Source organism: Diorhabda carinulata, chromosome 5, assembly GCF_026250575.1.
Source record: "Diorhabda carinulata isolate Delta chromosome 5, icDioCari1.1, whole genome shotgun sequence".
Taxonomy (NCBI): Eukaryota; Metazoa; Arthropoda; class Insecta; order Coleoptera; family Chrysomelidae; genus Diorhabda; species Diorhabda carinulata.
This window is the reverse complement of record NC_079464.1, coordinates 22,053,155-22,079,644: the sequence shown is the minus strand read 5'-3', so window position 1 is coordinate 22,079,644 and position 26,490 is coordinate 22,053,155. Positions and strand designations below refer to the sequence as shown.

The 26,490-nt window shown below is 32.8% G+C and overlaps 1 protein-coding gene across 1 annotated transcript in view; it reads right to left on the bottom strand.

The window, feature by feature from the left end:
• The window catches only part of LOC130894066 (uncharacterized), a 209,636-nt gene that overhangs the window by 64,348 nt on the left and 118,798 nt on the right, over window positions 1-26,490 (bottom strand). Inside the window, exon 6 of the mRNA XM_057800626.1 lies at window positions 9,041-9,227. Coding sequence (XP_057656609.1) covers window positions 9,041-9,227 — 187 coding nt within the window. The remainder of the gene's footprint in view (window positions 1-9,040; window positions 9,228-26,490) is intronic.

The following is a 26,490-nucleotide window of genomic DNA, read 5'->3' as shown; positions in this document are numbered from 1 at the left end:
TCTTTGAAGACGATAACTTGCTTATCGAATTCCGCATCAGACAGTGTAATTGTGAGTGTTGGTGTAGTTGTGGTGTAAACAGAGTGTTCAGTTTGGATATCCACAACGGTTTCAGAAATTTTAGCTTGGCAACGTAATGCTAATAAATTTGATAGATTCCTTGTAAAATAAGTCATTATAATGAAAGAAGGAGAACTAAGACGTGGTAGCGATCTAATACTGGTTCTATACAAGAGCAGTCAACACAATTCCGATAGAAAATTGATTTTTAGACAATATTTAAAACAAGTTTTCAGAGTCACAAAAAGTTAGATCGAAAGCTTTTTCTAGTTTTTATCCAGTTTTTTTATGTGAATTCAATAGATTACTTTTCATAATGTAAACAATTGTAAATTCATAATTCTTTTTGGTTTTCTCTAATTCGTAATCACAAAATATTTTATAAGGTTAAAGAACCTGGGACCTGGGGTTAAAATCGACCCGGTACCTACTGAAGGATAACAAAATCAGCTCGAATTCTTTTAAATGTAATATATTTGTCTTAAATCAAATATAAATTAAAAGTAAAAATAAAGTCAAAACTTATTTCATAAACTATTTCATAAAATTTTTATTTAATAAACTTCTTTCTCGATTTAGTTGTGGCAAAATTTTCAATTATCTTACCAAATTCATATTCTGTAACAACTCATTTTCAATGCACAGCTTTATTAATGACGACAATCGCTCATCTAACATTGTAGAGCGATGTACATTTTTTATTCTCTTTAAAACTGAGAACGACTTTTCTGCTTCACAATTCGCTATCGTCACGAGCAATCGGTAGGACATATATACATTCGGGAAAGTTTCGAACATATCTGATTCAACGATCAAATTAAGCATTTTCAATGGTAGTAATAAATTATTTGTATTATTAAAGTTGATAAGAGGAATGAATTGCTGTGATTCACAAAATAATTCAAGTTGTAGTTCATTCGAATATATTTTTATTAAAGATTTTACTCGTGTGGATTAAATTACACTAATTCATTCATTTCATTCAAATTTCCAAAGAATTTTCGGAAAAAAAGTAAATTTTATTGTAGATCTAATATTGTTTCTAAAATAAATGATCAAATTATAGTCCGGTCAAATTAAACCAAAAAATAAACGTGAAGCTACATAAATTCCCATCAAACTGAAAATCAGTAAAATTGTTTATTATACAATTATAAATCATTATCGGCGATTATCAGCAAAACGTTGAGTTTTATCATAAAAGTACCTTTGACGAAAATTGTAGATCAAAAAATTATTTATAAGAAACGGATCAATACTTTTTTTTCTACGAACCACCGTTTCTGAGATTTAACGATTCAAAAAGTTATAATTCTTCAGATTTACTGTCATATTTAATAGCTATAATGATTGCACGAGAAATACCAAAGCTGCAGAACAACATCCTCGAATTTTGGCAACATCTTCGTCAATTGATAATTTACTAGATGAACTTATGACAGTTCCATCCAGCCAACAGAAATTTCTTAAAAATACATGTCTCGGTTCATTTCAATGTTGTAAGAAAAGTTTACTGCTGAAAATATATTGGTGAAACTATCAATACAACTTTTACAACTTTTTGAATCATTATATTCAGTGCTGGATTAACCTAGGGGCTTGGGGGGGCTATAGTCCCGGGCCCCAGGTCCAGAGGGCCCCATCATTTAGAAATCATTCTATATTTTTTGATGTGTTGATACCACAAATCTATCGTACTGATATTATTTTGTGAATTTTTCCGGGTTTCCGAATTCCTTAAGGGGGCCCCGTCATTATTTTAGCCCTTATAAATCTTAATCCGGACCTGATTATATTTGAGAAACGGTTGCTTGTAAAGAAAAAGTATTGGTATGTCTGTTGTAAATAATTTTATGATCTACAATTTTTGTCTGAGGTATTTTTATGATAAAACTTACCATTTCGCTGAAAATTGCGAAAAACTCATTTTTTTGACCTTTGTCTTGAATAAAATTTTCTCCATACACGGAAATGAGGAACATTCAAATTCTATAGTAAATTGTATTTTAAACAATTTCACTGATTTTCAGCTTGATGAGAATTTATGTAGCTTTGAATGTCTAAATTGACAGGATTATTAGTAATTTTGCAGGGTAGCTACGTGTTGGAGCCTGGGGCTTCAGCCCCCGCTAGACCTTACCTAAAACCAACGTTGATTTTAATGATGTTTCGGGAGATTGTGGTTCGAAATTTTAGAAGAAAAATAAACAGGAGAGTGTAATGAATATCAAAGTAAATTACGCATTTATACATATATACACATTTATATATTTTAATTGGCTATAGTGTTCAAACATCTAATTTAATTTTTAATTTTTTTCATGATATAGTACACTACTATCAAGCTTTCGATTGTTATTAGCTTAGCGTAGAAATTCAGGCTTTGGAAACATCAAATCAGGGATTGAATATTGCAAAATGTATGATATTTGTTTAAAGGGGATTTTCAAATTACATAAATAACGAATACGACATACGCGACAATTTTGACGCACACATTCAATTTTCAGTGAACGATCAAATCAAAACTAGAAAAACCATAATGACGTATTACATAATAATGTTACGAGCTCATCTCAGCTAGACAGTCATCAACATAGCTGCAATTCCATATGATTACTGTGATGATTTACTATATGCTTTTAATGTATTTAAAACCTAAGCTCCAATTCACAATAGAAATAGAAAGCAATAACTTTATGAATTTGTTAGATATGAATTTAAAATAATGATTATAAAAATAAAACTAGATTATAAACAAAAGAAACATCGAGAATATACCTTAATTATAATTCACATCATTCAAAAACACAAAAAATCATTATCGGATTTGTTGATAGAGCTATAAAAGTTCATTCGAATATCACATCACATATAACATCCCCAATGGCTCGCAATAGCAAGGAGAGTTTGTAACTACTGACTAGTTTCGACGTTATTATGTCTCATCAGAGCAGTTTAACAACAATCGATTGGGTTCGAGACTCGAAGACAACGTCAAATAGCGTTCGCAGTTGTAAGTGAGGATGGCGCCAGTTAGCGTTCGCTGAGGAATGTTTAATAACATGAATCAAATAGCGACGCTTTTTGACGTTGTCCTCAGCTCGGGTCTTAAGCCCGAACAAGGGTTGTTAAACTGCTCTGAAGAGACGTAGTAACTTCGAAATTAGTCAGTAGTTACAACCCCCGCAATTGCGCGCCATTGGGGATGTTAATATCGACAACAAAGTCAATTGACATCGCCCTCTCCAGAGGAGTTGTAATTCAATATTCGTTGAGGCATTAGCCAGAAAAGTAGTTGTTTTTCTCTTTGAAATAATTACGAAATTCTATTGAACTGTTCTTCAACTTCAGAGGTGAATAGTCGAAATGTTTTATTTTGATTCAGTTTATAATAAATAGTTGTAGTCAAAAGATAGAAATGGAAAGTAAGTGAAGAATTTAAATAAATTATTTAAGCTAAGTTATGTGATAGTATTATTTCTAAAAGCAGAATCGATTGTTTTTCAAATTTAAATTTTTTTGACAGTTTGATGTTTCTTGACATTTTATACCCATTGTCATAATTGTCATTATCAATGTTATTCAGAAGTACAAGAATACATGTTTTTTCTGTGTGTATCTTCATCGCGTACTATTGTGTGAGTTATGGTAGAGATTTAGTTACTTTCAATCGAAATACCACATCAGTTTTCGACCACAGAATATGCCGACATGAGTTTTGTAATAGTAATGATAGAGCTGCTGGTAGAGAATATAACAGGAGATTTCCTGATCGTCCAACTTCCAGTCATCCAACATTTGGGTCAGTTTTTAATTATTTGCGAGGAAATCGCAATTTCCTTGGTGGCAAAACAAAACGTAATGTAGATGACCAACGAAGTATAGGACACCATTTATAGATGAAGCCCAATTTACAAGAGACGAGATGAATAATTTCAAGAATGTCCAATGACCAATTGGTATGTCCCTACTTTTTTGATGGCGTTTTAATTGGATTTCTGGACATTCTACAAAATATTTTGGAGAATTTGCTTGTTAACTCGTACTTACTTATCCGAAGGATGTGATTTTAGCAAAATGGAGCATCCCTTCACTAATTACTAGCCGTAAGATAACATCTTAATAATATTTATGAGAACAGGTGGATAGGACGTGAAGGTCCTTATTCATGGCCTTCAAGATTCCCGGATTTCAATCTCCTTTGTTACCATATTTGGGGACGATTTAGACAACTAGTTTACACAGAAAATATTAATATAGCCCAGTCATTTTAGGTAGATTTAACAAGAATTTCGGAAAATCGAGAAACCCAGCTATAAAGTCATTTAAACTTGTTAATTTCACATCTTAAAACTCTTCTCAAATCTCACATATAATTCGATATGAGCAACTTTAAAAATCGGGGGTCAAAAGTAAAAAAAAATCGATTTTTTGCAAATTTTTTGCAAATAACTCGTTTCCTATGGGTTTTGCGCTATTTGTATATATCATCAATATTGTAGAACATAGAGAGCAGGTTAGAACCCCGTTTGAAATCAACTGGTAGTTCCGATCAAAATAATCTCTTATAAAGTATATAAATTATTGTTAAATATGTAATTATAGAAGATTTTCATTTCTTATCAACAATTACATTATATTTAAATATTTTTTTTAATTATTTATTTCCAATCATATATTAATTCATTTAATAGCACTTACTTTCCCGTGTAGTTTCAAAATTGTAGAGAGAAAAATTTTAATCTTATTATAATTCAAATTATTATTCTTAAATAAATAAAAAATAATGGGAGGGAAATAAAAATGTAATTAATGTTTAATATAAAATGTCATTCGATACATTTGTGATTGTTAAAATTGAAAAAAAAAATAAAAAATCATTATGAGGACAATGAGTTCTAATTTCAATTTTCTTCTTCATCGTCGTCGTCTTCCCGCTGATCTGGACAGTTTTTCAAATGCTGCTGCAAGTTTCTACAAATTATTATTATTTTGATCTGGAATACCAGTTGATTTCAAACGGGATTTTAACCACGCACGCTCTGCTCTTTATCTCAGAAACGTGTCACTGTATGAAAAAATTTTTGCAACAAAAGTTTTAGAGAATTTAATGCTCTATAATATACAAATAGCGTAAAACCCATAGGAAGCAAGTTGTTTACAAAAAATGTGTTAGAAATCGATTTTTTTTACTTTTGACACCGATATCTCAAGTTTCGTACACTAAAATTGAATGGTAATGTAACAACTTTGAAACATATGTCATTTTCATTGGCTATTTATGTTGTTTGAAAATCACTTAATGCATTAGAAAAAAAAGGAGAGTTCAATATTCAAAATGAATCCCTAAATTGATTTCTCCAAAGCTCCTTGAATTTAGTCAACCAAAATTTACGGTCAATTATACAAATCCCGCTGTATATTAATAATGAAGAGAATTTGACACTTTTTTAGTAGCCAAATAATATACTCCCACAGGGATTCTACATATGGTAAAAGTATGTCTCATGACTCACTCTGTATAATAAATGATAGAATGATGAAAAGAGAGGTTTATTTAGTAGCTATCAAGACTTGTAATGTCTCTCAAACTGCACGAAGTCTTAATGTAATCAAGCAAAAATGTGAGAGTAGTACAACAGTCATAAGCTGAATCTCCGTATTTGAAATATTGTTTGTGATGAATCATAATGTTGTGAACTCGAATTACTTCTGTGCCATTATTAAAAACACTAGAAAAATTTAGGTATTTTCATTTTACCAAAGTTTAATCCTGCCTCTCGAATATTTCCAGCGTGATCATACGAGTACGTGTTTCTTTGTAAATTGTCTTAGTTTGTCGATCAAATATCTAGGCAAAAGGCAGCGTTTTTAAGTCAATATTTCCATAGATAGTATTTGAAGCTTCATAATTTATGTTACATGCGTTAGTTGTTAGATAAAATTAAATTAATTCCGTCTGGAAGAAAAAATTTGCTTTATCCAACGTATATCGTATATCGTAGATTTTGACATTTTGGGAAGACAATATATTTATTGTTTGTGATACTCAGTAGGGTAAGAGTGGGTAAGATGACGAAGTCTCTGAGATGGCGAATAGTGAGCTTAAGATTCCCAAAACAAGATAAAGCTATGAGGTCTACAAAAGACATTAGTTTTTCTGTTGGTTAACATCGTAGACTCAGTAAAAATCACATTTAGTGCGATAGCAGACAAGTGAATAGGGCGGCTGCTCGTGTTAAAAGTTTAGTGGTATACTAAATAAGATGTTCATTTTAATTGGTATATCATTATTGCTTTCTAACTGAACTTGATGAAAATCTAGAACATTTCCTCGCCTCGCATATTAAATGTTGCTCATACTATTTTTTTCACATCCCAATTATTTTTTATTTTGTTACTAATGCTAAAATGGCGAATTGCAATTAAGGGTAAGATGACGACATCGTCATCTTAGCTATTGACTATATTAATTTCTTCATCAACTTTTTAGTTTAGTAATGGGAAAGTACACACGCAAGACAACGAGACAGTTATGGAGCCAGTGCCCCATGAGAGAAGCCGTTAAATACAATGGTAGAAGTATCAACAGTTATTCCAACTGAAGAATTACATTGTGGAAGTCGACCAAAGTGCTTTTGGCTTAACGAGAAAACAGCAAAATTTTGTTTGAATATGAAGAGTATCGTAACATTGAACAAAAATTTAACGTTGACAAGAAAAGAGCTGGAATAGTTATTTGTATGCCAAGGACTGAAAGTGCTACTTTGTTGGAGGAGTTTGAAAATTACGAGACGAGCGAAGCGAGGCGAGCAACAGACGAGTCCAGCAAAGTAATATTTCAGTAGTAACTCTTCATCGCTAATGTTTTCTTTTTCATCATCATTCATTGTTATTCATTAATTTAGACAAAACTTCGGATAAATCAAATAATGTCAGAAAATTAAAAATGTAAGGTTATGCAAAATCATCGAAGTCAATTGTCAACATTGAAGTGGCTAGAGTCACATTTAAGGAAGTTAAAGTTGTCTATTCCAGAGCGTCCTGAAAGTGTTTTGCAGTACGTAACTGTCACTTTCACTACATGGAACACTCAAAACGTAACTTTCGGTATGTAAATGAATACAGAACGAACAACTTTCAGATGGCGTCGTCGAGAAAAGAATTTTGTGGGAATTTTAGAAAAAATTTCAATATCTCCTCACGAACACCCGAGTCCACGTCCATAGTACGTCTGATGGCGATTAACAAAGAAAATATTGACAAATTCTTCAATACTCTAAAAGACCTAAGACTAAAGCATAAGTATTCAGCTAACCCAATCTACAATTGTGATTAGACAGGGATATCTACAGTTCCTGACATAAATCCAAAAATTCCCTAAAGGAAAACGTAGGGTTATTAAAATATAAAAAAAGAGGATCAAATGGTACAGCTTGGATGCAACCTGTTTTCATAAATGGTGCTTCTTCAGGATCAATTAGCGTGGCACATGAAACGAGTTGGATGACAACAGAAAACTTTATCAAACATTTGCAAAATTTTCTTCAATACTTCAAGCCCTTTTAAGATAATTCCCTTTTATTATTGATGAATAACCATGCAAGATACATGTAATTCCGGATGATAAATTTTTGTAAAGAAAACTACATCACATTATTTGGATTTTCAGTACACCAAAGCCATAGAATGCAGCCATTGGATGTTACTTTTGTTGGTCTCTTGAACACAGCTTATAGCGTAGTCTGTGAAAATTTTTTGGTTAATAATACGGGAATAACCATCACCTTTCTAGATATTGCTTATTCATTCAAACAAACTTATTTAAAAGCAGTATCAGTGGCGAATGCTATAAATGGATTTAAATTTAAGGCTTGTGAAATAGAACATTCCAATTCAGATATCTTCAGAAAGTACAGACAAGCCTCTTGAAGCCCAAGAATATCATAATCCTACAAATTATTGAAAAGTTTCTATGTGAAAGTGCAAATCCAAATAACACTCAGCCATCTACCTCAAAAGCAAAAGGAAAATCTAACAAAAAACAAAAATTTACAACGGAACTGGACTTTCTCCATTACCTTTAGCTGAAGTTAATAAATGTCAACGAAAAAAATTACCTTTTTCAATAATCTTGAGCACACCAGTTAAAACAGCTTTGGAAGTAATACAAAAAAAAAAAAGAAAATCAGACAATAAGCAACAAAGGAAAAAGCCAGAAGTGTTGAACTAAAGAAAATAAGCCGCCAAATAGTGAAATAAAGAACCAATAAGCGCAAGGTGTTTGATTCATTTCAGAATCATTTTGTGATGTTCAGACAGTGTAGATGAACTGGATATAATCAGCTCTGATGATGACAGGAATTGAAGACGCAGGAAAAAAATGAACTTTGGTATATGTGTGCCAAATGTGGGGAATGGGCTCATGCAGTTTGCATTGGACTGGACGTGAAAAAAGCAAAAGGTAAGCAGTGGTTTTGTGATTTCTGTCAATAAGTTGAATGCTTAGTTTCGTTTATATCTGTGCCTTTTAAATTTTTATATTACCTACTGACTAATTATTTTTTTGTTTAAATACATCTTCGACAAGATTGGTATTTTTTCTCAACTTATTGATTAAATAGGTATGCAGAATATTTCTATTCAAGTTTGAATAATCGTCATCTTACCCGCAGACAGAATTTTTACATATTTTGTATTTCTGTAACATACTTAATCATTCGTAAACTCATAAATGTTTACTTTATGTACTTCATTAACCGAATTGTTGATAGATAAGACCTTTTGTTCGAAAATCATACTTATTTTGCAATAAACTGAACCGATTAATTATTAATAAGTTTATTTAATAGAAAAGGGCTCAAAAAAGATGTATCACTGTACGGTCGCTTTTCAAATCCATTATATTATTTCCAGAGCTTTCCGTTCATCAATCTATGATATTTTTGGATTTCTAAGGCCCTTAGAAACGACTTACCTGCTGGCTGTAGAATTGACACTAGTATTCGACCTGGATCTTCTGTTAATTATGGAATCCCCACAGTTCACAACTCCACCCTTGTTCGTAATGCTGAATGTTCGCAATCGATATAGGTCATCATTTAGACGGGGATTGTAGGGTTTCTCCGGCAGAGAACACACTCTCGGTCTGATATGATCTGGAACTGGAAAAACGAATATTTGAATAAACAAAGAATGAATGGTATAACGTTATAACATGAAAAATAGCGAGTGCACTCATTGATATTCTCTGCGTGCTCGCAATTTTCTCCAAATGGATTGAATCGAGCGAAAGATAATAATTTTTATTTGTTCTAGTCCATTAAATGATTTAATCCAAATTAATTGCTTACCATGTAAAAAATATTGTCGAGCAAAAATTTGAAATGCATTGGTTATCTTTATCATCTCTAAATTGTTAAAAGGTATTAACAAGAATATTGTTGCAATTAGGAACATTCACAACATGCAAATGGGACAAGATATTGATTGACGAATATCTTATGACTATTCCGACTTTCTTTAATCAGATGCTATAACTTCCTAAGACGAAGGGTGTATTTAGAGGAGAACGTGAAAGATGGTCCAAGAAGTAACTGGCCTGAACTAGAGATGGTGATAGTTGCTTGAAAAATATCACTGTATTAGAAAGTACACAATCAAAACAGCAGATGTTTCAATTTTGAAGACGCCACGTTGTTTGGAAGCCATCAATAGTTAACGTTTACATTGAATTTGTAAACGTGGAAAAAATTGATCATCGTTAAGTGATACAATACTTTTATTTGAAAGTCCTTAACCCAACTAATACAAAAGTTGAACAAGGGTGAGACTGCCGCTTCGTTATCAACAGTAAAATACAGCAGATAGCAGAGTTTATACGGGGTAGTACGACCTGCAAAGACCAGAATCGCAGTGATCGACCAAATGAGGTGATCTCTCCAGAAATGTTGAAAAAAAACCACAGGACGCTACTGGATGATCGTGGACTGAAAATGCGCGAGCTAGCGACATAGTATACATTTAAAAAAATATGGTACATCGCATATTAACTGAAAATTTGGACACGAGAAAGCCTTGAGCAAGATGGATGCGGCGTTTGCTCACTATGGAGCAAAGATGTTCCCATCGAGTATTTTTTGCGCCCTTTCATAACCATGGATGAAATGTGGGTCCATATCTTCATACCCAAAACAAAAGAACAATCAAAATAATGCATTGAAGGCGGAGAACGGCTACAAAGATAGCAAACACCGTTCCGTCTGCAGGCAAGGTCTTGGCGTCGATTTTTCGGGATATTCCTGAAAAAGGAAAAATTATCAACGGTGTGTATTATGTGAACTTATTGCAACGGTTTATGGAAGGAATCGAGCAAAAACGACTGCATTTGGCTGAGAAGAAAGGGTTGTTTCATCAAGACAATGCACCAGCTCAAACATACGTTATTACCATATATTATTACAGTTTGAGTTGCCATCTCATGCACCCTATTAGCCATATTTAGCCCCCTTGGATTATTTTCTACTCCCAGACTTGAAAAAATAGCTCAGTGGTCAAGGATTTTTCAACATTGAAAAGGTGATGTCGGCAGTTAGTAGCTATTTTGGGGAGATTGACGATTCTTTTTATAATTAGGATATAGAACTTATTGAACATCGTTGGGAAAAGTGTATGGAGCTAAAACGAGGATAAGTTGAAACAAAGCATTTTTGTATTTCTTTGTTGGACCAAGTACTTCTGGGACCATCCTCCTATTTAATAGAAATTTTTCTATAGAAGTATATGATCTTACAATTTCTAAAAGTACGAAAATATGAATCAATCTTTTTAAATAAGCACGCAATGTGTCGAAATTTTGAATTTAAATATTAAGAATAATTAACATAAGAGAAAATTTGAAATAGATTCCACCAAAAGGTGAGACCATTTGCTCATAGTTCTAGTAGGAACAAGTCCGACAGATCGCTGAGGCTCAAATATTCCAGTTTTTTGTGATTACAAATTGGAATATGTGAAGATGTTGCTTAATAAAATGGAAAGCTATAAAACCTCTGAGATAGGTACATCAGATATTTATCATAGCCAAATGAGCCACTTTTTGATAGAGATACAATGATAAGCTTACTTAGTAGAACAAAAGGTCAAAAACGCTTTCAAGCTTTCCATTGAAAAAATACTTCTATTACACTTTTCAAGTAGTGAACCCTTGAATAATATTGAAATGATCACATCCCAGTCATTAATAAGGATTGGGTTATTGGTAGGAAGACAACGGCTAGAATGGTCAATAGTATATATATATATATAGTATATAGTATATTTTGACCATATAAATAAGTTAGAGTGGATGATATATACCTAGCAGTCCTACAGAAAGATATCTATCCTGTTCCTTGAAACGACCTTTTCCATCTGTAGGAAATTAGCTACTGTACCATTAGATCCAATATTTGAAAAATGGAAATTTTCTACCTTCAATAAGGTGTCTAACATCATTTTCACTTGAAACGATGAAGTATGAAATAGTCAATAACAAAAGGATATAATGTTAGTACCTTTCTAGTCCAAAGTCGATCCATATCCGTCCGAAATTACCCAGAAAACTCTTAACAACAAACAAAGAAGTGAATGGAACCATAAAATAATCTGTTGACCATGATGATATTATATCCCTTGAGGGATATAATCAAAGAGAAATCATGTCTTCTGACCAAGGAGCCTACTACGACTTACTAATAGTAATTAAAATAGTTATAAATAAGCTCCGAAGCACATTGTGTGATTTATTAAAGGCAAGTATCAGATTGATTGACCAATGATGTGTATCCATAAACCTAGATAATAAGCTTTTATTAGAGACTTGAAAATAACTACTAGAAAATCAATAATGAAGTCTAGAGCATCATATGGGAAACCTTCGACAGAGTTCAAAAACTTGTTAAAAAAATTCTATTTAAGGTATACATATACTTCAAAAATGACTAACTAGATTACTAAGGGTAAATGTTATCACTATCTTTGGCTCTAGTTCGAGTTTCTTATAGACCATCAGAAAATTTGATTTACCAGTTTGATCTCATGGTCAATGAAACTATAAGTCCTATGTCATCGATTTGAAACTGACATGGGTATACCGTTAAATGCTTGGTGATGTAGGTAAGTATAATAAACAATTTTTGGTATTTAGGAATCAAACGAAATGAAGAAGCCAATAGATGCAAAACCACAATTATCTTGAATTGTCCTTATCTGAGGGATAAAAAAGTATTCCTATGACAAACAAATTTTGAAATACCAAGAAACTAGAAAATAAGTACTCTGAAAGTTTCTTTTCGGGCTTAACCATTTTATCGAGCTTATTACCTTAATACTGCTTGTTTCTAAGTTTCTCGAATCTCAATAAAACGAAAACAAATCTCCTCACTAGCGTCCTTACAGGGCACTGCTACCTCAAGACGTTCAGTTTACCTAGTTATCATCGTACTAATGGAAGCATACGTGAAAAGAATATGAATGAGCGAGAACTTCGTTTCTTTCAAGCTAGCATAGATACGGAATACAATCAACCTAAAGACGAGGTTGCAGTGCAATGTATTCCCTAATCTACTTTCCTTCTGTCTGTGTAGAATACTGGGTAATCAATTATAAATTATCCATTCCTTACTGTCTCAATTATTGTCTAAGGTTATAACAGAATTTTGTTCAAATTGATCGTCAAATTGGTTTCTTGTCTATATACACCTATCCCCGTTGCTGTTCTTGGAGATATTTGTATATCATGTTAGAATATGATTCTTGACTGAGAATGACGTTTTTTCAACTGTTTTTACCACTCAACAATACAAAGAGCTTCTTCTCAATATTACTTGGTTTTTATGAATCATCTATTGGGAGTTCAAAAAGGGGTACTTTGACATCAGTACCTCCCAATCTCTAGAATTTATTATTCTACATTATCTATGTTCATCTTTGACCATCCTTATCATAGACGCATTTGTATGTCTTTCTACGGCAATGTGCAATGGGGTTAGGTTTGAGCTTAATCCATAGATTATTATTGTAAAGTATATTCATAGTAGTATTCAAGGTTTGAATATGGCAAGAAAGCGATTGGAATTTGTCAATAATAGAGGAACCCTAGCGGTGTTTTGGAAATTGAACGTTGCAGATTATTATAAGATAAAGATATATAAGATATTGCAGTAAAAACATTAGATTGAAATAAGGTGATTGCTCATTAAAAAGTATCGGTTTGAGAGGGAAGTGGTAGCTGCATTAATATAAACTTTTTGTTTTGATAAAATGATGTAGGAATAACTTGAAAAAAAATTATGTGCCAATTTCCAAAAGCCGTAATATTCATATCTAGTTTTTCTCGATACAGAGTTTCATAAAAGCTATCTTTCGAATCCACCCTATTAGATAGAATGGCCGATAAATTTTCGAACCTAAAGTCCATGCGGAGGTCAAATCCAATGTAAATTCTCTCTACGTATGCCTATTCACAAATAGAGGAAATTGCAATAGTGATGGATGAAAATCATCTTTCAGTAGTCAATTAACCCTCGGAATTACTAAATAATCTTGTTTTTATCCCGTATTATCCGGCATACCTGGCATTAAATGATTATGGTCTATATTTCACTAATATAGCTTGTTATCGGTTATCTCGGTTTTCATTGGAATTAACTATGAATACATTATCATCCGTTTTGAATATAATAACGATAGCGAAAGATGGATTTATCCGAAAACAATAGCTTAGAGACCAATGTTTCAAATATGTTTCAGCTTTAAAAAAATTATGAAATAACATAATATTCATTTCAAAATTATAGTAAGAGCGAGACAGAGAGACTAGGTAATCCACTTAATTAAATGACTATATTTCAAATAAACTGAAAAACAAGCTTTTAGAATACCAGTATTATTGTGAGAAAAGCGTCAGATGCACGGATGTAAAATTCTTCTTGAACAACATAATAAAATCTAAGGTGTTAAATTCTTAAGTAATACTAATACAGCTAGTATAGCAAACCTCCAACAGAGGGCAGCCATTTGTAAAATTTGTTTCAATGTACAAAAAAAAAATTTGCAGTAATTAATTCTAAAAAAATTGCCGGGAAAATAATTTTTTACAGTATGAACTTGATTTGAACCCAGGTCCGGCGAAACTGGAGATTAACGCCTTACCCCGCTCGGTTAACGAACGCAATTAAAGTGATGGGATATACTAACAGTAATAAGCCTGTTGCTCTTAGTCCACATGAGAGATACAAATTCACAAGCTCATAAACCCACATCTATGCCTCTTTTACGTTGCACAAGAGATATTTATGGAGATATTGGCATGAAATCAAACAACAACATAAAATGTACATAGGAATTGATAGCATCATATAAAAATTGAAAAATAAGCTTCGATGATAAAAAAATAGTTACAACAAGATTATCTTTATGGTATTTGAAAGTGATACCCAATATTTCTTTCTTAAAACAGCTTTGAATGAAAGAGTTTGGTTCTGTTGTACATGAGGCCTTCCACCGAATATACTCCACTTTATATATATTTGTATGATAAATCCTCTTCTTACATACTAAGCTATCGTATGGTAGAGCTATACAGAGAAAGTAGAAAATAGATCATGATATAGCATAACGGGATCTATTTGTACGGCCCCAGCTAGGACTCTTGAAGTTCCTTTGAATCTTCCACCTTTAGAATTAATCATGCTATTCGCAGGCATGAGGAGAGAGTTAATCATTAATCACAAGAACTTGGATGAACACATAACGGTAGACGGATGGCTCCAGGAGGAACGGCTTAACCGGAACAGGTTTCTGAGGAGGAAGTTTTTCTCACTTGAATAAATCTTAAAATCTTCTAGCTCAAAGTATTTGCTGTAAGAAGTGTGCTACTGTCTTGTACTTTAATGCAAAGAGGTTCTATATGAACTGGTGATCGATAGTTGCATGATCTAGCTCGGTTGAGTACAATAGTCAGCAAACTTACACATAATTACGCCTCTTGCCTGTCTGACCAATCAACTATTCCATTCAAACTGACATTTCACTAATGACTGACATTCTAACCGTCATCTGGGACGCCTTTTCTATATCATAGGCATCACGGAAGATTCGGATTGCTGCTGATGCATGTAGGAGGAAGAAATTATCGACTCCGTCATAGCTGAATGCTCAGACCTCCCATGTGCAAGGTTCAAATACTTGGGAAAGCTATACAGTTCGTCTAGTGAAGTTAAAAGATTCCAACCAAGGTGTCATATTATATTTACGGCTTTGGTAAGAGAGAGAGGCTTTTAACCACCTGAAAAAGATTCGAAAGTAGTAATTTTGCACATCAATTGGTTACTATTCGGCTCATATCGTATTCAGCCCTTCATTAACTCAGCCTATTTGCTCTAACCAAGTAGACGAAATCGAATATCTATTACCAGGGTGTCTCATAGATGTTTTATTGGATTAAAATCGATACTGGTCACTCCGAACCACGAATTCTCATCAAAATAGACTATTATTCAGGATGTTCTGGGACTTAACGCAAAAAAATCGGGAGTGAGTAGATGACGTCAAAATAATGATGTGACATTAATAAATTTTTCATACTACCTCCCGTTTCGGAGTTATGGGCCTTATGAATTTTTAATGAATGACTACGTATGTCCATGTTGTGTGTTTGAGGGAATAAATGATTTTACGCTACTATTTGAAGGTCAGGGGTAGCTCATGCCCAATGGTTAACAATCTGTAAATTTTACAGGGACAACCTGTACAATCTGAAAATACAAAAAATTAATTTTCCAGTCGATTTTTCAACAAAAAGGTAGTCTTTGTTAAACTGGATGAAGACAAAGAACACATTCTAAAGAAAGTTAACATAAATTCGTGTTTCTATAAAGAAAAAAATGAGATGTATAAAAATTTAATTGGTTAGCCTACAAATTATCAAATAAAAACGAAAAAAAACTATAATGAATGTTCGAAGTGGGCAACTTATACTTCTACAAACTTCCAGAGCTTACAGAGAATATTTCTTTGAACTTGAAAGGGTATTCCAAGATTCTGCCTCATTTCGTTCTTAGGTTTAGCGTTGTTGCAAATACCAAGCTTTTAGATAATCCCAAGAATATGAGTCCATTGTATTTAATTTTTGGGAAAGTGGTGGCCATATAAACACTAGGAACGAAATGATCGATAGAATGAACCTATATTAAGAAAAATAGTATTTCGATTTTTCAGAAATGGATTTGAAATTGACCGCGAAAAAGGCCAAGACTGTCATTGTGTCTTGAATGACGTCACACCTCGCGAACCACCTGTGATTGTTTATGACAGTCAATTGTGTTTGTTAGTAAATAAAGAATTCTTCGTATTATAAATACTGTATAGCGTCCCAATGTGAAAGTACAACGGTAAAAATGCCAAACAAATTATTCATATACGTTTCAAACAATGAACAAACACGAGGAAAATGATTAAAAATGGCAGGGAGGCAATATGCTCTTACTTCATCAACTAACTCCACAAATTATTTCTGTGAAGATCATTTTGATGTAAGTATCAAACAAAACTTGATGTATCTATTTATAAATGTATAGTAAAAGGAATGAATTTTGCAAAATCTACCATAATATACCACACATAACATATAAAATATTATGACTTAATTAAGTTAAAGTTATTGAAACTTTGTATCCGCTAACCTCAAAATCAGTTAAGTCTCTGACTGGTAACTGCTAATTAAATAAGACTTTGTTCGTTCTTCACATATTACTTACATATAAGTTTCAACACTGCGGACTTCCGGTCAACAAAAGTAGGTGTTCATTGCAAAAAATTTGTCAAGCTTAACGGCGTCAATTTAGGGCAGTTTGCTTTGTTAAATCCTGATTCCGTGGTAAATTATACCTGTCTTTCAAGATTAAACTAAAAACTAACTTTATTAATTCAACAATAATTGCTGAAAACTCGAAATAACCTGGTTACTTTATACGAAAATGACAGCTACAACATAGTGTTTCGCGAGGTGTGACGTCACGCTTTTCTGATTGGTGTTTAATGTCACGTGATTAAACGCCTCATTCTGTCGATGTTATTTTTCAAAAATATTATTAATCTTTCATCAATTTTGTAGAAAAGTTGTTTTTTATTTACTAATTATCATGGATAATCATTAGAAAATCAAAGCTATCCGATTTATTATTAGTGAAAACAAGCCTATTGTGACGCTACAAGGCACAATCTTGAAATGTTCTTCCAAATTTAAAGCAATATCCTCCGTAGACTCCGGAAGTGTGTGGAGATGTTTTTCCTTTCCTTTCAATTTCAAGTAACACGATGCTAGACACTATCGATTTCAATTATAAATGTTTGATTGCGTTTCAACAAATAATTACAATTTATGATAATTTTCTTCAGTCCCTTTTTGTTAAGAAATGGATTGAAAAATTAATTTTTACTATCTTCTAAAAGTTATGGATTGTTAAAAATTTTATAAAATATACTTAAATATAAGTTCTGATTTCGCATCTTTGAAGGTCGTATGAGAAATTTTTTTAAGTCATTAGTTCCACGTCACCTACTCAATACCGAATTTTTTGCATCATGTCCCGTAATACTTCGTATTTCCAAATATGCTCCTAAGTTTTCTGATATATTTTCCAGCGAACTGCTAATAAAGGAACATAATAACTCTCCAATACGATGGAGACTGACTATTCAATATATACACTCCAAAGAATATTGGACGTTACTGTGGAAGACAAATTATCAATAAAAGAATGTTCATCGCTCCATTCCCGTCTTTGCAATTTACCGCTTAATGGGATACTCCATTAAAAACCACTTACACTCTACCTCGTTGAAATGTAAAATATAAATTTCAAATGATATAAAACCAATCTGGTTGCGTACCTGTTGGCAAAATATTCACCATTTTCGTGGTCATTGAAGAATATTATTTGTTCAAAATCTTTTTTTTTTTTTTTAAATCACACGAAATCAAATTTATTCAACTATCTGTGAAGTTAGCGCTATTTAAATACGTTGTAGTTAGTTCTCATAAATACATTTTAATATTTGTCCTGTCTGACTTAAAATATACTTCGAAAAAGAGTAATTGGATGACTGACAATTCAGAGTTTTCATTTTATTTGATATTTATACACGATAAACGGTACTTATTATTATGATTTTATGATTGTTCTTACATTATCAAAATAAACTCAAGCTTAGAAAGGTGAACAAAGAAGCGCAATGATATCATGATTATATTGAAAAACAAATTAGAAATGGAAGTGAGAGCCTAATAAAATATCTGTGTCTATTCATAAATTGATGTATGGAATGGAAAGAATTCATCATTTAGGTTAAGGTGGAATAAGATGGTTAGCTCTCGGGTTTTTTTATTTTTAGTTCAGTGATTATAAGGTAAATTTAAGTGCTTAAGATTTTTGTAAATAATGGAAAGAACGTTTTTTTTTCCATTTTAAATTGAGCTATTATACCAAATATTGTTTTAAATTTATTTATCGGCATTAAAAAATATTAAACACTAAATAAACTTGGTAAAGTAATTATTTTTCCATCTTGATTTTTTTACATCATAATCATATTGAGAGCCTATGATGTTAAAGTCAACGTTTATCATTTGATTTTCTTCACAAACCATGTTTTTTTAATGTTCATGAAACATCAATAGAATAGTAATTACGAGTGTGCTGAGCTTAACAAAATGTTTCAGATTCTAATATTTCGTTATCACCATGAGAGCGTTTTTTACAGTTTACATGTAAATGAATATTAAAGCAGAACAGTTGCTGCATAGTTGACAAAGTATGAACCAGGGTCGTAACTATAAGTATTTAGGTGTAAACGTTGTATGATGCAATCAAAGACCGAAATGCCAGGAGATAAAGACGTAATCGTTGCTCATCATTCTGTCTGAGATAACGACATAAGTGTGGACAATAAAAAAAGAATCTACATGATACTGTATATTTTAGATTGTTTGTAAAGTTGCCTTTTCTTCAGCCTATTCACCTATTCGTAGAAGATATTCCCAAGGTTGTAGTTGTGCTCCTTTGAGGTACCTAAGTCTTTCAATGAAATGTGAACAACATTCGCAAAATAGATGTTCTACTGTATCTATGACTTGCTCACAATATCTGAGTTATCGATTTATGCCATGCCTATCGTTATATACGAGTCTCTACTGTTCCTAGATAGACAGTTGAGACAGGCCACTAGTTCAATATCGTTTCTGCACATCACAAGAAGTTCCTCAGACTTCTGTGTTGATATAGTTATGAATCTTTTCGTTTGTCTTGGACTTGGAGTGTATCCTTATTCTTAAGCCATAAGTTCAGTTCGTTATTGATGTGACGTTTCATGAGCCCTCAGAAGAACTCTGGTCCAACAGATGGAATTTTTGTCTCTTGTTGGCTAGGTTGCTTATTTACTTGTTGTTGTTGGCGTACTTTGTTTGTTTGTATTTGCATGCTAGCTTGGACGTACATTTAATAGCCTTCAAAGCCGCTTCGCTATCGGAGAGAATATCAATCTGTTTTATAGAGGGGTTTCTACTTAAACATTCCTTAGAACATTTATATGTTTTTGCTAGCATCTAATATCATAATAAAGAGGTAAGTAAAGGACTTCGAAGCCAAACATACAATATTAGAAGAAATAGACTATGGGTACCATTATGACATATGCAAAAGATGAAGAAGAAAATGAAGAAATCAAGGAGAAAGAAATTTGAAAAGTAGAAAAGCATAAGAAGGCTATATAAGCTTACATGTAAAGTAGAGTGAATTGGAAGATTAGAAAAATTCATATACTTCATTTTCATATTCGAAAATTTGTCAATATCCTCATCGCCATTAGTAACGTGATGAATAGCAATGGCTGAAGCAAATAGGAGATTGCATCATCGCGCGACAGGGAAATGTCTTAGATTTCCTTCAGAATACACTCTTGAAGAATTAGACCACTTCAATTATACAAAGAAGATATTGGATATGATCACAATTATCTAGAACATTTGTATCCGTCTTATCGAGAGCAGGAACAAAACGAAACTTTTTCAAAGTATAGAGTATATATTACCCAACTATCTTGATTTTTCTATTCATATGGTGTTTGAGCATCTGAAGCTTTATCAAGAACTCACGTAGTACTTCATATAGCAATCACGAAAGTTTTTGAAAACAACAAAGGTAGCAGCACTAAAGAAGATGACAAAGACAGATTTGACCAGATCATCAAATCGATAAAAAGTACGTTAAGCAAGCATCCGAATGAGATCGGTCCACTAGAATTGGGAGAAGTAGATATTCGCAGTTCGCCTAAACACCCCAAAACTTTGGTTACAGATATGCTCAAACAGATGGGCTACATAAAGATGGTCATTATATAGGATCAGCTGTAACGACAGTGAACTTTTGTATGGCGAAGTGAAAATACTGAGCCTCTAGAACCATAAATGTACCAAACTGACTTTTCCCACTGCACTGAAGCAAACTTTAAGCAAGTTTCAAAAATTATAAAACTAGAAGTATAGTTGGCGAAACAAAAATGTTCAAAATTCCTTGAAAACACTTTCTAAAAATATTATTGGACTGTTTCCGAAGACAGAAGACGGTGGAATCTTAAGAATTATGTGAATGGTCCGATACCTCAACGGCTACATGTGCTATGTTCACACACTTGCACATAACGATTCACTGACATCCAGAGACGAATATAATTAACTGTAGATTTCATTACCAGATGTGATCGCGATCTATCCTTTTTGCGGACAATAGTCACAAGGTGTACTGGTGCTACCACTTTCATCCGAATTCAATCCGAAGTATTGCTGTTGAAAGTCCAAAGTCCAGACAGTGCTGATCGCATTTTTCGACAACGACGATTCATCAGGAATAATTTGCTCCTGTGGGTCAAAATGTGAACGCTTTATTCTACGACGAAGTTTTTAAACGGTTGCTACCACGCACCCGACACGATAACGCGCTTGCGCTGCTCTGCATTCGGCGTGAATCAATTTTCAGCTTAGCGTGGTATATCTGTTCTAGAATAAACCGTACTCCCATGATCTGGTGCCCTCGATTATCTTTCTATTTCCAAGTTTGAAGGGGATCCTAAAAGAAGCATGTTTTGCGGACATGCCGACCATCCAAAAACGTATGATATCTGTTCTGTGTTCGATTCCGAAAAGAAAAAGCATTTTCTGACAGTTTGTAATAGGTTTATTTCCGTTGTTAGAAGTGTCTTATGTATAATATGGATTACTTTGAAAGTCAATGAAGGTTAGAGAAGAATCAGATAATTGTCTTAGATCGTTACATATTTTAAAATTAACTGCTCTCTACTTAAATCAAACTTTCAATTTGTTGATTTTAATGCTATAATTATGGAATTGATGTGATAAATTATTAAATGAATTTCAATAATGAATATATTCGATCTATTCAAAGTGAGCAATGTTAAGGAATCAAATTTCTTTCTGTAGCAAATTACCTATTTTTGCTGATATTGAAATTTAAATTGAAATATTGAACAATTTGTTTCTTTAAGCGCATAAATTAGAAGCTTAAATTCCTTTAGGTACCAGTTAAAAAACACAAACCGTTTCAAATATCATTTCACATACGATGTGAACTTGTGTAGACGTTACCGAAAGAAGTTTTAGCGTCTGACTTTTTCAAGCGAATTTTTCTTTGGATATATTTGCTACCTATAATTTTTTTCTGTAGAATTGCTGGCTTCAGTTCTATTTTTCGAAGTAATATTATCAGTTGTTTTTTCAGAACAGACAAAATTATTTGTCTAGGTGAATCAGCATATCTATCCATTTTATATTCCTTACTGACACCAGATCCTGATACGAGATTTGTATTAGCACATAAATTATAACAGAATATTCAAATTGAACAGGTTTATTCAATAGTAGCAATCCAAATGTACAATATTTATTGTAACTTTGGTGGAGATACTTTAAATCTTGCTGTAATTGCGAAATTATGGTATTTAGATACAGAAAATATTACATGAAAAATAATCAATATTTCTTAGGGATTTCTAAAAACACAAAATATATAGGCTATTTGAAATGACAAAGTTCCTTATTTTTCCGGAAAAGGGAGAGATCTTATAACAATGTAGATACCACCATAATACCGAATTACAAGACTCTTGCCCACAAACATTTATAATTGAGACGTTTCATACACTCTGTATAATATATGACTGATTCTTCATTACAACTTATCAATTCCCTTGTATGAATATCTTTATAACGAAAGAATATGATCATTACATGTAGTCGTGTGAATATTTATTATTCTGGATGGGTTTTATTTCTCGTTATTTCTCCATGCTTTCTTATAACATCTATTGTGATGGAAACTGATTGAATTGTCAGTTCAGATCTCCCAATGTAATAATTTTTCTATCCATTGATTTATAGATCTCTGTAACATTATCCCATTTGTTTTTGGTTTAATCATCTTCGTTACATGATACGAATAAGATTTTCAATTAAATTGTCATTATTCTTTCTGGAATATATATAAATGTTGTTGTTGTGAGTTCCAAGTAATACCAAGTCGGTTAATTTATTCACTCCCTACTTAAGTTGTTATGTAATAATCTAACCTAACATCGTATCTCAATCTTAAGTTTTATTTAGTTTTGTCTTGTCCTAGTCGTTCAATACATCTTTTTGTTTTATTAGTTTTTTAGTCCTTCTTAGCTTCTTTTTATTTCCATTTTTACTATACTCCTTCTATCATTAGTTTACTGAGGAGAATTTTCACAATTCTCCAATTATTTTTTTCTTCTTGACCAATAAATATGTTTCTAATTTTCAGTTCTTTTATTGATAAATCAGGTGCGATATAAATTCCCTCATCGTTCAGAGTTCGAAGTGTATTTTTATCTTCATTTTTCTTCAGTTTTATCTTTAATTTCGGTGCGGCTTTTATTTGATTTTTCATCTGAAGTTGTTTTTCAGTGAAGGTTCACACATAGGTATAAGCTCAAAATGGAATTCCATACTATTTTACCTTCAGTCTTTGATGACGGTTATGGAATCGACTATTAAGTGGTGTAATTGTGTGTTTTTACAGAAAAATTTGATAATGTGAAAAGTTAGACAACATATTACAAGTAACATATGTCTCTTACTTTTAAAATTATAATGTTTCAAATTTCGAGAGCCACCTGGTAAGTTGATACTCAATTTCCTGTGTCAATAGTATACCTACTGTGATAAAATTTTCAAACTTCATTGGTAAACGAATGACACACAATGACAAAGAAAATATTCGTACCAGAAGTACGAGGGCGGTTCAAATTTGACCGAGGCAAAGACAGAATCAAGTAATATCAAAAATACGTACAAAAATTCACAGTTTTTCTGGGGAATTTCCCTCACTAGTGAAACAGTTTTGTCTCCTCTCCGAAAGCTTTTCTCTACCTCATTGTCGGTATTGTATTGAAATTTTTACCACCGAGGGTTTCTTCAATAGTCCAAACATGTGGTAGTCGCAGGGTGGTAAGTCTGGATTGTAGGAAGGATATTCTAGTATCTCTCACTCCTGTTTTCACATTGTATCGAGCGCAAGACGCGCGTTATCCTGGAGAAGAATCACACTTCACGCTGGAAACTACCCATTGGTTCCAGAATATGATCTTACTCGCGGACCTGGTTGTCTTCGCTTAGTCTAGCGTCCCTTCCTCTTTTTTCCTCCACTTTTCAGATAACACCTTGCGAGTGTAATAGTGTACCCATGCTTCATCTGTAATTAAGATTCCCGTTAAAAAACCGTCCACCCCCCTCTCATATTGCGTCAGCAAGCGATGAGAAATTTCCAACCACATGAATTTTTGTTCAACAGTTTGAGAGAAAATTGTAGGTGTTTATGGATGGCCTTATACTACTAATACTAATGCTGAGTTCAGAAAAAAATTTTTCTAAACAATTATCCTCCAAAAAGAGTTATTAGTACGATGTGAATGTTGATGGTTCGGGGTCGTATATCATGCGGTTCACTCTCGTGGTAATTTTCGAATAATTTGGCCCATTTGAATACAGAATTGGAGAATTTCCGTTTTTTTAATGCCTTCTACACCAAAAAATGATACATTGAGCAACGGTGGTTGGCACTTGACGTTCATTCATGACCGTGAAACGTGCGTTGACGACGAAAACTATTCGACACTATTAATAAGGAATCCAGCTAAGACATTATCTGGCCACGACCGTCAAAATATACAGGCGCGCCATCCACAGCGTTTGTTTCGATCATATTTGAACCGCCCTCGTAGTATTACTAATATTCTTATGAAAACCTAAAACACATTAAGGGGAATAGTTCATTAAAACTAAATATATAAGAAAAATATGAAACGCATTAAAAAATAAATGTGTAAAAAACGATTACAAACTACAAAGCACGCCTTCAACAAATACTACTCTTAATTAACTTGTCAGAAGTTTTGAAGAATAAATATCAACTGTGGAAATTTCGCAACAATAATTATTTTGAGTAGAACAGCAACAATGTAGAGAAGGAATTTAGTTTAGTGATTAGTATTCACTTAGTTCGTTACAAAGCAGGGTTGGCCCCTAGCCTTGTCGTTGGGAGCCGAAAAGTTCAAAATAGCTCTTAAGGCGAACCTTATCAAAGAAGATGAGGAATGCATTTTTCAACTTATGATGATTTAAGAATCAAGGGCACTAAAATCACTTGATATAACACAAATTTAAGATACGTATTTTCCTGTTAACATTTTAACATAAGAAAAGCTATAAGAGATTATCAACATACAAAAGCAGGAGAAGGGCTTGTTTTCTGTCATGAATGAGCACTATCAGTAGCAAAACTGTATATTCTGATACATAATCTAAGGTTAATTCAATAATACAACTACAAGTAGTTTTCTTGTAGTGTAACTAAATCTTTCTTATATTCATCTCAGACCTACTTCAACAATGCAAGTTGTGAGTTATCTACGAATCTAGATCCGTTTCTTCTGTAAACGGCTGATACAACCGTGCCCTGTCTGTGAATTTCAATTTGGCTTTTCCAACTAAGAACAACTTGAATAGTTTAATATTGCTGGCCTAAACAAACACAAATTCTCTTCATATTGACGTTTCTTTGACGACATTACCAAAAATCTCAATCACAATCTCAAAAAGTTAATTAAACGTGACTGTCATACCAGTTTAAACTGGCTGGCATCTACTGCCTACGATGTATGTGCAGGCGTACAGTGCAGGCATTCCAATAAAGTGTACAACATTACCAAGTCTAGTACATAATAAACAATTTATGTGCAGGGTTGCAAAACCGAGAGCCGCATCATATGGGCACGGGAGCAGCATACGGCTTACAAACAGTTTTATAAACACCCCTGTTTAAAGGTTTAATTCATGTATCATATGTATTAAAAATTGTAAAAATCCAAAAATGGACGACAAATCAGCTAATGACAGTGAAATATTCATTGCATATTTGCATAAATTAGTCATCCACAGCCGATAATTTATTTGGATTTCCAAATAAGTTCAAAAAAGTGTTTTATTTATAACATAATAGATATTTAAGTTTAACTAATTGGTTATCCATACCAATATTCTCGTACTTAAGAGGTGTTGGCAATCTCAGAGTATCTAAAAACTTTAAAAACTTCTGTTTAATCATACAGAGTTCAATTCATATTTCTCTATTCGATTTCTTCAATCAATATTCAATATTATAGACCTCTCCAAATAAATAATTGTTTTCTGTGACGTTCCATTTCTGTCACCAGAAAATAAAATGTCACTATTTATACAATTACTTTGGTCCCTGGGTAAAAAGTAAGTACTTTTTGCCAGGATATCGTATAAGCATATATATACATATAATTTTAGAATATACGAGGACCGTTTTTTTCTTCAACCGTCAATCGCTCCGTGCAGATACTACACGGGAAAAGAAAACGGGCATGCGCTGTAGGCGACTGCTAAGCTCTTCCATAATACACTCCGCCATTGTTGACATTCAGGCGTCAGTCGGCGTAGTGCTACAGCCACGTAAACATGGCTTTTATTTATAGCCAATCGGAGGTTGAAAAAAAACGGCACTCGTATGGTACAATTAAGTTACATTTCCTTTATATAAAAAACAATTATTAAATGTGCATTACATGAATTATACCTTCCTTCCTTAAACTATACAACAGTCGTATGTTCTTGTGTTGAAATTAGACTCAATACATCCTTTGGGTCGCAGTGTATACGAGATCCCAAATCCATACATTCATAGGTTAAACAATACTTAAAATGCTTTTTCTAATATTTCTTAGTTCTGATACTCATACTTATATAGTAAATCACGAAATAATCACAAA